This window comes from Pleurodeles waltl, chromosome 12 (assembly GCF_031143425.1).
Source record: "Pleurodeles waltl isolate 20211129_DDA chromosome 12, aPleWal1.hap1.20221129, whole genome shotgun sequence".
Lineage (NCBI taxonomy): Eukaryota > Metazoa > Chordata > Amphibia > Caudata > Salamandridae > Pleurodeles > Pleurodeles waltl.
The window spans coordinates 71,768,851-71,787,208 of NC_090451.1; the positions used below are offsets into that span (position 1 = coordinate 71,768,851).

Here is an 18,358-nt window from a genome sequence, read left to right on the forward strand (position 1 = left end):
ACATCTTTCTTCCCAGAGAGTCTAAATGCCTGCTCTCTTTATCCGGGGGTACTGTGGATGAAGATGCCACCGAGTGGGTCTTTCGGGCGGCAGCTATGATCACTGAGTCTGGTGGCGGATCCTTCCTAAGGAATAAAGGGTCTTGCTCTGGAGCCTTGTACTTTTTAAGAATCCGAGCCGGGGCAGACTTAAGCGAGGCTGGGGCCAGAAAAGTGTCCATGGTCGGCTGCAACAAACCAGGCACTAGAGGCAGCAACTTTTTCGACGCTGACCTCTGTTGTAGTGTCTCAAATATGATTGATGAGGAGGTAGATGGTTCTGGAACCTCTATATTGAGTTTCTGTGCTCCTCTTAGTAACACCTCGTTGAAAGTGTTTATGTCATCCACTGGTGAGACTCTAGCAGGTGGTGAATCTGTAAGAGTAGGTGAGTAACGCCTGACAGAAGAACCTGATGAAGACCAAGAGGGTGATCTTCTTGAGCGCGACCTGGATCTCCGTTGAGAGCGAGATCTGCTGCGGGACGCTGTAGCCGAGCGCCTAGTCCTCGCGGTCGGCTGTCGAGGAGCTGAACGAGCCCGTTCTGCCCCGGCTGTCGGCGATGGCGTTCTTGGCGGGGAGGCAGTGGGTGAATACATTCGCGAATATTGCGAATCTGGGGAGGCCGCTGGTCTGTTGAGGCTCTCCAGCCATCTCGGAGATAGGTTGATGGGCGAGACATGCCCAGGAGATGCTCTTGACCGAGAAGAGTCGCTCTGTATGGAGACCACCGGAGACTGAGCCTTGTCTGGCGAGGGGCGATGTTCTGCTCCCTGTTGGACAGGTAAGACCTGCTTCGACGTCGATGGCTGTTTCGACGTCGAAGGACGCCCAGTCGGTTGGTCCTGCCTCGACGTTGATTGCCTCGACGTTGAGTGCCTTGACGTCGAACGACGTTCCTTGGACCTCGACCTGCTCGCCGTCGTGTGCCTCGACGTGGAGCGATGGGAGGTTGACGGCGGATGTTTGCCGTGCCGTCGTGGAGATCTCGACGTCGTGTGTCCTGACGTCGGGGGGCGCACAGCCTTTGACGGCGACCGGGCATGCCGGCGGTGGCTCGACGTCGATCGGCGGGCTGCCGTCGACGGAGACCTGCCCCTACTCCGATGTCCCCTCGACGCCGTTCCCTTCGACGTCGGGTGCGTCGCCGTCGACGGCGATCTATGCCGGTGGGACGGTGGTAGCGACGACGTCGACGGTGAACAAGCAGGTATTTTCCTACCTGTCGACGTCGACCGGGCCATTCTCTCCTGAGAATGGCCTTCTGGATGCCTGGGGAGCGAGGAGGACGATGTTCTTTTCCTCTCCTGAAGCCCATGAAGTCGGATCTTCTCTCTGTCTTTTAGAGTCCTCCTAGACATGTTCTTACAGTACTGACAAGTGTCAGGGCAGTGACTCTGAGGCAGGCACACTATGCACAGAGAGTGGGGATCTGACTGGGCCTTCTTCTTCCCACAAGCAGGGCATTTGACAAAAAGAGAAGGCATTTTTCTGTCAGAAAAAACCTTCCCAGCTCAGACAAAGATGTTATTTGTCGAGTGAAAAATGAAAAAACGCTTTTTTAAAGAATTTTTCTGAGGAAAACTCAGAAAAACTGAGAGCTCAATGCTCCAGGATCCTCTCAGAAGGAGCCGGAAAAAAGAACTGACCTAACTGTGAACCAACTGTCACCTTTCCTTCACCCCTGAGGCATGGTGGGATACTGGAGGTGCTCAGGGTCTTAAAGGCACAGTGCCAAAGTTTTTATGGTTCTCCTGTGTTAACCTACATGCAGCCTATTGGCTAAGAATGCTTCATTGTTTTTCAATGCAGTTTTCTCTATTTTTTCACTAGAGTTTGCTACTGCTTACTTCCCCAAGCCTAGTTTTAGGAGCTTGGGTACTTATTTATGCTCTATTGTAGTATTTAAAAAAAAAAAAAAAAAAAAAACTTCATAGAAATAAAGCATTTTAGCCTGTTTTTAACATGATAGCCTGCATGACTGTTTGTTACACATGTATAATGTGTATATATTTTATATATGCTCCGGGGTCCCCGCACAAGGGCGGGAATATTCAGTGTTTATGACTTTGATGAGGATTCCCCTGGAAGAGAACTTACGATATGTGGAGAAAAAGGAAAAACTTACTTGCAACACTAGTTCACTGTAGGGATTCCTTTTAAAGTTTGTTACCACTAAAGTTTCTCTACCTATCTATGAGACGTTAGAACACATGAATTAGGATTTTTTTTTTTCATTTTTCAACATTTCAAAGAACACAAGACTTCAGAAAAAACGATTTTGATTTTAAGGATTTATTTAAACTGTAACTTTGTCATTCTACAGTACACATGGTTGTAATCTCAGTTTTGAGCCCTAAACCTTTATATGCAAGCTCCTACATCATGTGTAAGCAATGGAGCATTTCTAGGTCATGAGAGTGGATGTGCAAGTGGCTCTTGTGGAGGAATAAGAGTAAGGTGCGAATAAGCATTAAGAGGATTTTATAGCACAAGCTGCAAATGATGCCAGAATAGTGGAAGATCCACCAGAGACACAAGGGACAGATCAAACTTTTACTCTTCACCTTCGTCCCCATTCCCCTCCTTCACTAACACTTGAAGGAAATGCCAAACTTTTAGAAAACAAATAGTTTCATCCTAACCTTGTATGGTAAAATTGACTAAGGACACAAAACGAAACAATCCACAAAATTATATTGTCAAATAACTATGGAGAAAGTGATAAAAATCTGAGGACAACAATGTGCAGGAGAAAGAATGCCTTTTTACCACGTTCTAAGGCGATCTTTAAAAGTCTGGAGTCAACATGCTGGCTCGTCAGATGTCTTGTGGACAGTGGCAGCTGCTACAACCGTGGCCCTACTCCCACCACTCCACCACAATAACCACCACATTTGTGCATTAGTATAAAATCTCTACCTAGATTGAAGATTCAACTTTTTACACTGCATCACAACTAGTCCTCGTAATCCTATTTTTTCTTATTTAGTATGAGCGCCACAATGTTTTCCATGTTTCATCGGACTGCTCAACTAGCTTGTTTCTTTCAATTTTTTTTTTATTTTAAATACAAGGACCTCCCTGGCCTTGATAAGTATGTTTTAATTACTCAGGGACACAATTTGTCACTATTTCCCCCCCCACTGTTTTTACACCTATGTAAATGCAATTTTATAGTTTTATCTCTTACAGTTTCCTTAGATGCTTGACAATTCTACTGTTGTTTTTGTGTTCACTAACTGCTCAAAATGAGTGGTTAATTATACAAAGACCGAACTTATTGACAATCACAGGTCTGGTTCTGTTTCCTACAAATCCGACTGCCATTTGTATTGAAAATGTCACTTACCCAGTGTACATCTGTTCGTGGCATCAGTCGCTGTAGATTCGCATGTTTTGCATAGCTCGCCATCTGGTGTTGGGTCGGAGTGTTACAAGTTGTTTTTCTTCGAAGAAGTCTTTCGAGTCACGGGACCGAGTGACTCCTCCTTTTGTCTCCATTGCGCATGGGCGTCGACTCCATCTTCGATTGTTTTTCCCCGCAGAGGGTGAGGTAGGAGTTGTATTGTAGTAATAGTGCCCATGCAATGGAGTGACTAAGTATGTACCTATTTAAGGTTAAAATAATATATATACAAATAGTTGAAGGTACCTTCCGAACTGCTACAGGCTCCCGGGGAGGCGGGTGGGCACATGCGAATCTACAGCGACTGATGCCACGAACAGATGTACACTGGGTAAGTGACATTTTCAGTTCGATGGCATCTGTCGCTGTAGATACGCATGTTTTGCATAGACTAGTAAGCAGTTATCTCCCCAAAGCGGTGGCTCAGCCTGTAGGAGTGGGAGTAGTTTGAAACAATGTTCTTAATACGGCTTGACCTACTGTGTCTTGTTGTGCGGATAACACGTCTACACAGTAGTGCTTGGTGAATGTGTGAGGCGTAGACCATGTGGCTGCCTTACATATTTCTTGCATTGGGATGTTTCCTAGAAAGGCCATGGTAGCACCTTTCTTTCTGGTTGAGTGTGCCCTTGGTGTAATGGGCAGTTGTCGTTTAGCTCTAAGGTAGCAGATTTGGATGTATTTAACTATCCAACTGGCTATACCTTGTTTTGATATTGGGTTTCCTGCATGAGGTTTTTGGAATGCAATAAATAGCTGTTTAGTTTTCCTGATGCTCTTTGTTCTGTCAATGTAATACATTAATGCTCTTTTGACATCTAAAGTATGTAGTGCCCTCTCAGCTACGGAATCTGCCTGTGGGAAGAACACTGGAAGTTCCACTGTTTGATTTAGATGGAACGGTGAAATAACTTTTGGTAGAAATTTAGGATTAGTCCTTAGGACAACCTTATTTTTGTGTAGTTGTATAAAAGGTTCTTGTATTGTAAACGCCTGAATCTCGCTTACTCTTCTTAGAGAGGTAATGGCGATGAGAAATGCAACCTTCCATGTTAGGAACTGTATTTCGCAGGAGTGCATGGGTTCAAAAGGTGGACCCATAAGTCTAGTTAAGACAACATTTAGGTTCCATGAAGGAACAGGTGGTGTTCTTGGTGGAATAATTCTTTTAAGGCCCTCCATGAATGCTTTAATGACTGGTATCCTATATAGGGAAGTTGAATAGGTAGGCTGCAGGTATGCAGATATTGCTGCAAGGTGTATTTTAATGGAAGAGAAAGCTAGGTTAGATTTTTGTAAGTGAAGCAAGTAACCCACTACATGTTTTGGGGTTGCGTGTAATGGTTGGATTTGATTAATATGGCAGTAGCAAACAAACCTCTTCCATTTACTGGCATAGCAGTGCCTGGTGGATGGCCTTCTGGCTTGCTTTATACATTGCCATACATTGCCATACATTCTTGGGTAAGTTGTAAGTGTCCGAATTCTAGGATTTCAGGAGCCAGATTGCTAGATTCAGCGATGCTGGATCTGGGTGTCTGATCGTTTGGTTGTGTTGTGTTAACAGATCCGGCCTGTTGGGCAGTTTGATGTGGGGTACTACTGATAGGTCTAGCAGCGTTGTGTACCAGGGTTGCCTTGCCCAAGTTGGTGCTATTAATATGAGTTTGAGTTTGTTTTGACTGAGTTTGTTTACCAGAAAAGGAAGGAGAGGGAGAGGAGGAAAAGCGTAGGAAAATATCCCTGACCAGTTGATCCATAGGGCATTGCCGTGGGACTGCCTGTGTGGGTATCTGGATGCGAAGTTTTGGCATTTTGCGTTCTCTTTTGTCGCAAACAAGTCTATTTGAGGTGTTCCCCAGAGCGTGAAGTAAGTGTTCAGAATTTGGGGGTGAATTTCCCATTCGTGGACCTGTTGGTGATCTCGAGAGAGATTGTCTGCGAGTTGATTCTGAATTCCTGGGATAAATTGTGCTATTAGGCGAATTTGGTTGTGAATTGCCCAACGCCATATCTTTTGTGCCAGCAGGCTCAATTGCGTTGAGTGCGTCCCCCCTTGTTTGTTTAGATAATACATTGTTGTCATGTTGTCTGTTTTGACGAGAATGTATTTGTGAACTATTATTGGTTGAAAAGCCTTTAGTGCTTGAAAAACTGCTAGCAGTTCTAGGTGATTTATATGCAGTTTTGTTTGATGTACGTTCCATTGTCCTTGTATGCTGTGTTGATCGAGGTGTGCTCCCCACCCTGTCATGGAAGCATCTGTTGTTATTACGTATTGTGGCACTGGGTCTTGGAAAGGCCGCCCTTTGTTTAAATTTATATTGTTCCACCATAGAAGCGAGAGGTAAGTTTGGCGGTCTATTAACACCAGATCTGTAAGGTGACCCTGTGCTTGTGACCACTGTGATGCTAGGCACTGTTGTAAGGGCCTCATGTGCAGTCTTGCGTTTGGGACAATGGCTATGCATGAAGACATCATGCCTAGGAGTTGTAATATCATCTTTGCTTGTATTTTCTGTGTTTGATACATGCGTTGTATGATGTTGTTGAAATTTTGAATTCTTTGTGGACTTGGAGTGGCTACTCCTATTGTTGTGTTTATTATGGCTCCTAGGTATTGTTGTACCTTGCGCGGCAGAATGTTGGATTTTGCGAAGTTGCCTGTGAACCCTAGTTTGTAGAGGGTTTGTATGATTTGATTTGTGTGGTGTGAGCACGTTATTAACGAATGGGTCTTGATTAGCCAGTCGTCTAGATACGGGAATACATGTATTTGCTGCCTTCTGATGTGTGCAGCGACTACTGCTCGACATTTGGTAAAGACTCTTGGTGCGGTTGTTAAACCGAAAGGCAGTACCTTGAATTGGTAGTGTATTCCTTTGAATACAAACCTTAGGTATTTCCTGTGCAATGGATGTATTGGTATATGGAAATACGCGTCTTTGAGGTCTAATGTTGTCATGTAATCGTGTAGTTTCAGCAATGGTAACACTTCTTGTAGTGTGACCATGTGAAAGTGGTCTGATTTGATGTATGTGTTTAGTATTCTTAGGTCTAGGATTGGTCTTAGCGTTTTGTCCTTCTTTGGTATTAAGAAGTACAGTGAATAAACTCCTGTGTTTATTTGTGTGTTTGGTACTAACTCGATTGCGTTCTTTTGCAATAGTGCTTGAACTTCTATCTCCAGGAGCTCGGAATGATGTTTTGATAAATTTTGTGCTCTTGGTGGTATGTTTGGAGGGAATTGTAGAAATTCTATGCAATAACCATTTTGGATAATTGCTAGAACCCAAGTGTCTGTAGTGATTTCCTTCCATGCTTTGTAATAATGACCTATTCTTCCCCCCACTGGTGTTGTGTGGAGGGGGTGAGTGACATGTGAGTCACTGCTTAGTTGTAGGGGTTTTGGGGCTTTGAAATTTTCCCCTATTCCTAGGGAATTGCCCTCCTCTATATTGGCCCCGAAAGCCTCCCCTGTACTGTCCCTGGTAACTGGATGGTGTTGCCTGTGAGGTGCTGGCTTGTGTGGCCTGACCCCGAAACCCCCCTCTAAAGGGTGTTTTGCGGAAGGTGCTGTAATTTCCTCTGCTCTGCGGGGAGTAGAGTGCGCCCATGGCTTTAGCAGTGTCCGTGTCCTTTTTAAGTTTCTCAATCGCCGTGTCCACTTCTGGACCGAACAGTTCTTTTTCGTTGAATGGCATATTGAGAACTGCCTGCTGAATCTCTGGTTTAAACCCAGACGTTCGTAGCCATGCATGCCTTCTGATGGTCACAGATGTATTTATTGTTCTTGCAGCTGTGTCTGCTGCGTCCATGGAGGAGCGTATCTGGTTGTTTGAAATGTTCTGTCCTTCTTCAACCACTTGCTTTGCCCTCTTTTGTAGGTCTTTGGGTAGATGATAAATGAGATGTTGCATCTCATCCCAATGGGCTCTGTCATAGCGCGCAAGAAGTGCCTGTGAGTTAGCGATGCGCCACTGGTTTGCAGCTTGTGCTGCGACTCTCTTTCCAGCTGCATCAAACTTGCGGCTTTCCTTATCTGGGGGTGGTGCGTCCCCAGATGTGTGGGAGTTGGCCCTTTTCCTAGCTGCTCCTACAACGACAGAATCTGGTGGCAGCTGCGAAGTTATGAAAATAGGGTCTGTAGGAGGCGCTTTATACTTTTTTTCCACCCTTGGTGTGATTGCCCTACTTTTGACCGGCTCCTTAAAGATGTCTTTTGCGTGCCGAAGCATACCAGGGAGCATAGGCAGGCTTTGGTAGGAGCTGTGGGTGGCAGAGAGGGTGTTGAAGAGAAAGTCATCCTCGACCTGTTCTGAGTGGAGGCTTACATTGTGGAATTGTGCTGCTCTAGCCACCACCTGAGAATATGCAGTACTGTCCTCTGGTGGTGATGGCTTTGTAGGGTATGCCTCCGGACTGTTATCTGACACAGGGGCGTCGTATAAGTCCCATGCGTCCTGATCCTGGTCACCTTGGCTCATGGTGGTGTGAGCCGGGGAATGTGATGGAGTTTGTGCTGGCGAGACGTGAATTATAGGTGGAGGAGAGGGTGGCGGAGTAACCCTTTTCACCATTTTTGTTTGTGGTGTTTGGTCAGTTTGAAATTCCAGTCTTCTCTTTCTCCTAATAGGGGGAAGGGTGCTTATCTTTCCTGTCCCCTGCTGTATAAAAATACGTTTCTGCGTATGGTCTACATCGGTGGATTGCAGGTCTTCCTCAAACCTATGCTTTCGCATTTGGGAGGTCATTGATTGCTCTTCGGTATAAGAGCCTGAAACTGGGTCGGTTGCAGGTTGTTTCGGCACCGAAACCCTGTCTGCATCTTTTTTCGGCTCAGAGGTGGCTTTTTTCTTTTTCGGAGTCGAAACATCTCGGCGTCGATCTTCATCGGTGCCGCTGTCTCGGCATCGAGCCGTGTCTACACCGCTATCTCGGTGTCGATGTATGTCTCCAGCACTTTCTCGGTCCCGAGAAGGCTGCGTGCCGGTGTCTCGACCGGAGTCGGACGGTCTCGGCACTGATTGGGCCTTTTTCGGTGCCGACGGTCGGTCACCGAATTTATGGGTGGAGCCATGGCCTGGTGGCAGTGGCGTCCCCTGGGCCTTGACAATCTTCTTATGCGTGGTTTTCGACGTCTTACTCACGGTTCGTGGATCGTCAAATTCCTCGGAGTCCGATTCGTGTATCGAAAAGGTTTCTTCCTCTTCCTGTACCTCGAACTCTCGGTGCGCTGTCGGCGTGGACGCCATTTGAAGTCTTCTTGCTCGACGGTCTCGGAGTGTTTTTCGGGACCGGAACGCCCGACAGGCCTCGCAGGTGTCTTCACTGTGCTCAGGTGATAGGCACAGGTTACAGACCAAGTGTTGGTCTGAATAGGGGTATTTTTTGTGGCATTTGGGACAGAAACGGAACGGAACGGGGTCCGATCCATCGGCGTTCTTCTCCACGCGGTCGAGCGGCCGAGCAGGCCCCGACGGGGATCGAAAACTACCCCGAAGGGCTCCGGAGCTCTTCGATCTTCGATGCGGTGTTGATTCTGACTACGCCGATCCCGAACGCAACAATACCGACGAAAATCTTCCGAAATGTAGCTGTTTTTCCGTTCCGGAACTCGGAGCGACAGGAACACGTCCGAACCCGATGGCGGAAAAAAAACAATCGAAGATGGAGTCGACGCCCATGCGCAATGGAGACAAAAAGAGGAGTCACTCGGTCCCGTGACTCGAAAGACTTCTTCGAAGAAAAACAACTTGTAACACTCCGACCCAACACCAGATGGCGAGCTATGCAAAACATGCGTATCTACAGCGACAGATGCCATCGAACATAATATTATTATTTTATTAACCATGTTGTTTATTGGTCCTTTTAACCTGCACCGAGAGCACTGCTCAAGCCTCACATTATAACTTTCTCTGCAATTTCTTGACAAGATATGTTTTTTGTGGATTGTTTTATCAAATGGTGTTATGCTGGGTGTCCTTTTTCAAGTTCACAATAAGCAGGTTAAAAGCAAGGAGGACCCAATTGTTTTAATTCAATGATATGCATCCCAGTTCCTGTTCTTGGGCATACCCTGTAATGGATTACATAAAATTATATTTTTGTCATGTCATAAAAAGAAATAAGGAAAAAGAACATCCTTCAACAAGTAAAAGTAGTGCATATACGGAGGAATATTCTTTCAGGAAAAAAACTTACATTGTTGGGAAATGGCGATAGCTATTCTCTATTTAACAACACGTCAGGTAAGAAACAAACAGTAATTATATGCAGGTATGAAATAGAGGATGCCTCCTTTTTTTTTTGGGGTCGGAGAGGTTATCTAGATACATAGATTTCACAACCAAAAACTGGGGAAAAAATAGGCAAATTAAGCATGTAGTCCACTTACTGATACTGTGCACACACCAGATTCATACCTTATCACATGTGTGCAATTGAATTGTGACCATCGCCAAGCCCTGGGTGTGAATTTGATAAAGTCATCTGTGGATCCACTACTCCAGACACCTTTTCTTCTTCTCTGCGCTTTAAGCATGCAGCTTTAGGATTGAGATTTCGTTCTAGGCAGAAACCATACAAACAAAAAGGTTGAATGCAAGTAACATCAAAAGGCGCAGAAGATACAACCAATTGTGATTCAAGGGCAAAATCTCACTTGCCATTTGTTCTGCGAAGCCACAAGCAACACTTCACAAAACTATGTTAAACTAATACAGTACAATTAATAGCATGTAACGTTTAACAAAGGTTTCACCAGTCTCTAAGAGAGCTCACTCTGTGAAAGGACTGGTTAGTGAAGGAGTCCACAAGAATGTGTGTGTGTTTGTTGTGGATGACATGAGGGTCTATGTAATGGCAGGCTAGCAATGCTCATATGGGACATTCCAGGTGTCACATATACATCTTATCCCCCCCCCCCCAAAACCAGCCGATTAGTTTGAAGTAGCAGTGCTCCCCCTGAAGGAGATTAACTCATGTCTCACTTTTTCTTGAGTGTAACTACCATTCCATGGTAAATTAACCTCCCTGTCTTGAACCATTCCACATTTACCAGAGTCAGCCTAAACTGGACTCAGAAAGGACAGCATGACCATCCAACGGAGTCAGTCACGGTATCAAGAACATGCCCTCCAAGATAGGAGGGGCCACAAAATATTAAAAGATGCAGCATTTCGGACTTGTCAGGACTGACCACAAGAAAGAACAATTGTTGGCATACTCGGTAATTATTTTGTTTAACATTTGACTGAATAGGTCACCTGTGCAAGACAGAAGACATCAGAGACTATAAGGAGGACTACTGTGTAATTACCGTCCTCCCTTCGGCCTATGCGTTGGAAGCCTTTCATATTGCCTTGCAGCATCTGTGGAGAAACAGAAGAAGGAAATGCTACTTGTTCTCCTAATTTTGCGGCATGAATCTTCTCTGGATTCAAATCAGTGCATTATGATGCCATCCTTTTATTGTGTCTGCAAACTATAAGTAAAATCTTTTATTGTGGGGGTCTACTTTACTACGACATCAAGTGTAAATCTATAATGCCCAGTGTTGGGAATGGCCTTTTTTGCAGGGTTATCCTCAAACTTTTTGCCTTCTTCCTACTATTTTTTCAGGTCTATTTTTGCTGGTTTATTATTTCTGCGCACTTTACCACTGCTAATCAGTGCTAAAGTGCAAGTGCTCCCTATAGAAATTGTATTGTGTCTGTGTGTGCAGTTTTAAACTGCCAATTCTTGGCAGGCCTAAACCTTCCATTTTACTACATGTCAGGCACCCCTAAGGTAGGCCGGCCCTAGGTAGCCCCAGGGGCAGGGTGCAGTGTATGTTTAAGGTAGGACATATACTAGTGTGTTTTAGATGTCCTAACAGTGAAATACTGCCAAATTTGGTTTATACTGTGCAAGGCCTATCTCTCTCATTATTTTAACATGCGGGCTGTCTTTAAATATCCTTAAAGCACAGATTTCCCTTGAGAGCAGATAAAAATGTGGAGTTTAGGGTCTCCGAACTCACAATGTAAAAAAAACATTTTATTGAAGTTGGTTTTTAAATTGTCTGTTTTAAAATGCCACTTTTAGAAGGTAGGCATTTTCTTGCTTAAACAATTCTGTGTATGTTTGTGGATTCCCCGTCTGGGTCAGTTTGACAGTTGGGCTGTTCACACCTCTTCTCTAGACAGAGACACAAAAGGGGGCGGGAACAGGTTTCCAAGGACCGCTTGCCCTACGACTGCATCCCAAAGTGACTGTCTCCAAGAAGTAATGCTGCGTGAAGGTGTGAGTTGTCCTCCATGTCGCAGCCTGACAGATGTCTTGAACTGACACACCTGCAAACAGCGCACAGGACGCAGATATAGCTCTGGTAGAATACGCTTTCACACTTGTTTGCAATGGTCTACCTGCTTTCTGATGGCAGAAGATTGTCTCTCTAATCCAACAGGAAATAGTCTGTTTTGTCACAGAGTGTCCTTTCCTAGCAGCAGTGAAAGCTATAAATAGCTGATTGGATTGCCGGAATGACTTTGTTCTGTCCAGATGGAATTTTATGCACCTCTTAAGGTTGAGTGAATGCAGGGTCCTTTCTGCAGTAGTTTGTGGCTTCGGGAAAAAAGATTTTAGCACCACTGGTTCGTTAATATGGAATTCCGAAGGCACCTTGGGAATTAATTTGGGATTGGTGCATAGAATCACTATCTTGTTTGAACTGCAAAAAAGGTTCTTGTATAGCGGAAGCTTGAATTTCACTAACTCAGCGTGCCGAGGTAAGGGTGAGAAGGAGAGCCACCTTCCAAGTGAGGTACTTGATGTCCGCCCTATGGATAGACTCAAAGGGCTCCTTCATGAGCTGGCCAAGGACGACGGTAAGTTGCCATGCCGGAGGTGAAGGTTTCACAGGAGGAAAGGATCTGAAGAGACCCTTTAAGAATTGCTTGACTAATCTCAGAGAACATAAGGACGGTTTACCTGGTATTCTCCTGTATCTGGAAATAGCTGCCAAATGGACCCTAATTGACAAATGGGCAAGTCCAGAACGTGCTAGCTGCAAGAAGTATGGCAACACCACCTCCGGGGCAGAGGCGAGAAGGTGTACCTTCTGGGTTTCACACCACAAACAAAATTGTCTCCACTTCAGGCCGTATGATTTGATGGTGCTAGCTGTGCGTGCTTTAAGCTAGCACTTCCCTGCACTCAGCTGGTAGATCTAAATGGCTGAATTTGTTGAATTCAGGAGCCACGGGCACAAACTCAGACTTGGGATCCAGGCACCTCACTTGTCCCCGGTTGATGGTAAGCAGCTCCAGAATTGGTCTGATCCTGATGGGTGGACGAGCAGACAGGAGAAGTAACTCCATGTACCACGGTTGATGTGCCACTCTTGAGCTATTAGGATCATCTGGCAGGGTTCAGACTTCATCTTCCTGATCACCCCTGCAAGGAGAGGGATCGGAGGAAAAGTGTATGTAGAGATCCCTGATCATGCGATCAAAAATGCACCCCCCCATGACCCCTGTTGGTGATGCCAACTTGCATAATATTGGCATTTGGCGTCCTGGGAGGATGCGAATAGGTCCAGATTCGGTTTTCCCCACTGGTTGAATATTCCATCTAACGTCTGCTGGTCCAATTCCCCCTCGTGGGGGGATGATGCCAACCTGCTTAACAAAACCGCTAAAGTATCTTGTAGGCCTGGGACATGTTACGCTGTTATGTGGATTGAGTGGTGAACGCACCATTTCCAGAGGGTTTGTGCTTCTTGAGAGAATAGGTGGGAACGTGTTCCTGTTTGCTTGTTGAGGTAGTGCATTGTGGTGGTATTGTCTGCTCTGACAAGCACTGCTGATCCTCGTATCCTCGGAAGGAAGGCTTGCAAGGCATAATAGACCGCTCTCAGCTCGAGAAGGTTTATGCAGAAAAGATGGTGAGAAGAGGGTCACTTGCCGCTCACCCGAAGGTCCTGCAGGCATGCACCCTATCCGGTGAGTGATGCGTCCGTTGTTACAATCATTGGAGGAATCTGTGCCAAGAAGCTGGGACCTTTTGAAATGTTCTCGGGAATTGCCCACCAATCGAGCGATTGGACCATGTGTGGTGTTTTGAGGCCCGTGTCCTTGAAGGATCCTCGCGCCTGCGTCCATTGTTTATCCAGCTTCTCTTGAATTAGACGCATGCGCAGTCGACAGTATGGAATGAGGCTTATGCATGACAACATCATGCCTAGTAAGGACTTGTACTGCCATACTGAAAGACACTTTTTTCTTTGGAATCGCTTTGCTAGGGAGATTAGCCTTGTTTGTCTAGTGCTGGATAGGCTTTGGCCTGTTGCATGTCTAAAATAGCCCCCCTAGGAAGTCTAACCGAGTGGAGGGTTGAAGGAACAATTTTTCTTCGTTTGGTGTCAGTCCTAAGTCCTTGAAAAGGCGCAGTCGCCCCGACTGAGTTTTGTGCTGACTGGACATCTGGAGCTTTCACTAGCCACTCGTTGAGATAAGGAAAAACCTGACGTTTCTTTCTCCTTAGGTAGACTGCCACTGGTGCCAGACATTTGGTGAAGATTTGTGGTGCTGAACCTGGCCTGTAAGGAAATGCCTCCTTGGCATGGTTGCCCCCTGACTTTTTGCCTTTGCTGATGCTATGTTTACAATTGAAAGTGTGCTGAGGCCTGCTAACCAGGCCCCAGCACCAGTGTTCTTTCCCTAACCTGTACTTTTGTATCCACAATTGGCAGACCCTGGCATCCAGATAAGTCCCTTGTAACTGGTACTTCTAGTACCAAGGGCCCTGATGCCAAGGAAGGTCTCTAAGGGCTGCAGCATGTCTTATGCCACCCTGGAGACCTCTCACTCAGCACAGACACACTGCTTGCCAGCTTGTGTGTGCTAGTGAGGACAAAACGAGTAAGTCGACATGGCACTCCCCTCAGGGTGCCATGCCAGCCTCTCACTGCCTATGCAGTATAGGTAAGACACCCCTCTAGCAGGCCTTACAGCCCTAAGGCAGGGTGCACTATACCATAGGTGAGGGTACCAGTGCATGAGCATGGTACCCCTACAGTGTCTAAACAAAACCTTAGACATTGTAAGTGCAGGGTAGCCATAAGAGTATATGGTCTGGGAGTTTGTCAAACACGAACTCCACAGCACCATAATGGCTACACTGAAAACTGGGAAGTTTGGTATCAAACTTCTCAGCACAATAAATGCACACTGATGCCAGTGTACATTTTATTGTAAAATACACCCCAGAGGGCACCTTAGAGGTGCCCCCTGAAACTTAACCGACTATCTGTGTAGGCTGACTAGTTTTAGCAGCCTGCCACAAACCGAGACATGTTGCTGGCCCCATGGGGAGAGTGCCTTTGTCACTCTGAGGCCAGTAACAAAGCCTGCACTGGGTGGAGATGCTAACACCTCCCCCAGGCAGGAATTGTCACACCTGGCGGTGAGCCTCAAAGGCTCACCTCCTTTGTGCCAACCCAGCAGGACACTCCAGCTAGTGGAGTTGCCCGCCCCCTCCGGCCAGGCCCCACTTTTGGCGGCAAGGCTGGAGAAAATAATGAGAAAAACAAGGAGGAGTCACTGGCCAGTCAGGACAGCCCCTAAGGTGTCCTGAGCTGAAGTGACTAACTTTTAGAAATCCTCCATCTTGCAGATGGAGGATTCCCCCAATAGGGTTAGGATTGTGACCCCCTCCCCTTGGGAGGAGGCACAAAGAGGGTGTACCCACCCTCAGGGCTAGTAGCCATTGGCTACTAACCCCCCAGACCTAAACACGCCCTTAAATTTAGTATTTAAGGGCTACCCTGAACCCTAGAAAATTAGATTCCTGCAACTACAAGAAGAAGGACTGCCTAGCTGAAAACCCCTGCAGAGGAAGACCAGAAGACGACAACTGCCTTGGCTCCAGAAACTCACCGGCCTGTCTCCTGCCTTCCAAAGATCCTGCTCCAGCGACGCCTTCCAAAGGGACCAGCGACCTCGACATCCTCTGAGGACTGCCCCTGCTTCGAAAAGACAAGAAACTCCAGAGGACAGCGGACCTGCTCCAAGAAAGGCTGCAACTTTGTTTCCAGCAGCCTTGAAAGAACCCTGCAAGCTCCCCGCAAGAAGCGTGAGACTTGCAACACTGCACCCGGCGACCCCGACTCGGCTGGTGGAGATCCGACACCTCAGGAGGGACCCCAGGACTACTCTGATACTGTGAGTACCAAAACCTGTCCCCCCTGAGCCCCCACAGCGCCGCCTGCAGAGGGAATCCCGAGGCTTCCCCTGACCGCGACTCTTTGAATCCAAAGTCCCGACGCCTAGGAGAGACCCTGCACCCGCAGCCCCCAGGACCTGAAGGACCGGACTTTCACTGGAGAAGTGACCCCCAGGAGTCCCTCTCCCTTGCCCAAGTGGAGGTTTCCCCGAGGAACCCCCCCCTTGCCTGCCTGCAGCGCTGAAGAGATCCCGAGATCTCGCATAGACTAACATTGCGAACCCGACGCTTGTTTCTACACTGCACCCGGCCGCCCCCGCGCTGCTGAGGGTGAAATTTCTGTGTGGGCTTGTGTCCCCCCCGGTGCCCTACAAAACCCCCCTGGTCTGCCCTCCGAAGACGCGGGTACTTACTTGCAAGCAGACCGGAACCGGGGCACCCCCTTCTCTCCATTCTAGCCTATGTGTTTTGGGCACCACTTTTGAACTCTGCACCTGACCGGCCCTGAGCTGCTGGTGTGGTGACTTTGAGGTTGCTCTGAACCCCCAACGGTGGGCTACCTTGGACCAAGAACTGAACCCTGTAAGTGTCTTACTTACCTGGTAAAACTAACAAAAACTTACCTCCCCCAGGAACTGTGAAAATTGCACTAAGTGTCCACTTTTGAAACAGCTATTTGTCAATAACTTGAAAAGTATACATGCAATTTTTATGATTTAAAATTCCTAAAGTACTTACCTGCAATACCTTTCGAATGAGATATTACATGTAGAATTTGAACCTGTGGTTCTTAAAATAAACTAAGAAAATATATTTTTCTATACAAAAACCTATTGGCTGGATTTGTCTCTGAGTGTGTGTACCTCATTTATTGTCTATGTGTATGTACAACAAATGCTTAACACTACTCCTTGGATAAGCCTACTGCTCGACCACACTACCACAAAATAGAGCATTAGTATTATCTATTTTTACCACTATTTTACCTCTAAGGGGAACCCTTGGACTCTGTGCATGCTATTCCTTACTTTGAAATAGTACATACAGAGCCAACTTCCTACATTGGTGGATCAGCGGTGGGGTACAAGACTTTGCATTTGCTGGACTACTCAGCCAATACCTGATCACACGACAAATTCCAAAATTGTCATTAGAAATTGATTTTTGCAAGTTGAAAAGTTTTCTAAATTCTTAAAAGACCTGCTAGGGCCTTGTGTTAGATCCTGTTTAGCATTTCTTTTAGAGTTTAAAAGTTTGTAAAAGTTTGAATTAGATTCTAGAACCAGTTGTAGATTCTTAAAAAGTATTCCAACTTTTAGAAGCAAAATGTCTAGCACAGATGTGACTGTGGTGGAACTCGACACCACACCTTACCTCCATCTTAAGATGAGGGAGCTAAGGTCACTCTGTAAAATAAAGAAAATAACAATGGGCCCCAAACCTACCAAAATATAGCTCCAGGAGCTTTTGGCAGAGTTTGAAAAGGCCAACCCCTCTGAGGGTGGCAACTCAGAGGAAGAGGATAGTGACTTGGAGGACAATTCCCCCCTACCAGTCCTATCTAGGGAGAACAGGGTCCCTCAAACCCTGACTCCAAAAATAATAGTCAGAGATGCTGGTTCCCTCACAGGAGAGACCAACACCTCTGAAATCACTGAGGATAACCCCAGTGAAGAGGACATCCAGTTAGCCAGGATGGCCAAAAGATTGGCTTTGGAAAGACAGATCCTAGCCATAGAGAGGGAAAGACAAGAGATGGGCCTAGGACCCATCAATGGTGGCAGCAACATAAATAGGGTCAGAGATTCTCCTGACATGTTGAAAATCCCTAAAGGGATTGTAACTAAATATGAAGATGGTGATGACATCACCAAATGGTTCACAGCTTTTGAGAGGGCTTGTGTAACCAGAAAAGTGAACAGATCTCACTGGGGTGCTCTCCTTTGGGAAATGTTCACAGGAAAGTGTAGGGATAGACTCCTCACACTCTCTGGACAAGATGCAGAATCTTATGACCTCATGAAGGGTACCCTGATTGAGGGCTTTGGATTCTCCACTGAGGAGTATAGGATTAGATTCAGGGGGGCTCAAAAATCCTCGAGCCAGACCTGGGTTGACTTTGTAGACTACTCAGTGAAAACACTAGATGGTTGGATTCAAGGCAGTGGTGTAAGTAATTATGATGGGCTGTACAATTTATTTGTGAAAGAACACCTGTTAAGTAATTGTTTCAATGATAAACTGCATCAGCATCTGGTAGACCTAGGACCAATTTCTCCCCAAGAATTGGGAAAGAAGGCGGACCATTGGGTCAAGACAAGGGTGTCCAAGACTTCAACAGGGGGTGACCAAAAGAAAGGGGTCACAAAGACTCCCCAGGGGAAGGGTGATGAGACAACCAAAACTAAAAATAGTAAAGAGTCTTCTACAGGCCCCCAAAAACCTGCACAGGAGGGTGGGCCCAGAGCCTCTTCACAAAACAATGGGTACAAGGGTAAAAACTTTGATCCCAAAAAGGCCTGGTGTCATAGCTGTAAACAGCATGGACACCAAACTGGAGACAAGGCCTGTCCCAAGAAAGGTTCCACTCCAAACTCCCATCCAGGTAACACTGGTATGGCTAGTCTCCAAGTGGGATCAACAGTGTGCCCAGAGCAAATCAGGGTCCACACTGAAGCTACTCTAGTTTCTGAGGGTGGGG

The 18,358-nt window shown here is 46.4% G+C and overlaps 1 protein-coding gene across 8 annotated transcripts in view; it reads right to left on the minus strand.

Annotated features, from left to right (window-relative positions):
• Positions 1-18,358, minus strand: part of TCF3 (transcription factor 3) — an 861,587-nt gene that overhangs the window by 23,670 nt on the left and 819,559 nt on the right. For 7 of the 8 annotated variants that reach the window (XM_069216217.1, XM_069216218.1, XM_069216223.1 and 4 more), the window contains one exon: positions 9,876-10,019. In XM_069216217.1, coding sequence (XP_069072318.1) covers positions 9,880-10,019 — 140 coding nt within the window. In that variant the 3' untranslated portion in view covers positions 9,876-9,879. Of the gene's footprint in view, positions 1-9,847; positions 10,020-18,358 lie in introns of all 8 variants that reach the window. The other variant, XM_069216220.1, reaches the window with a different exon arrangement.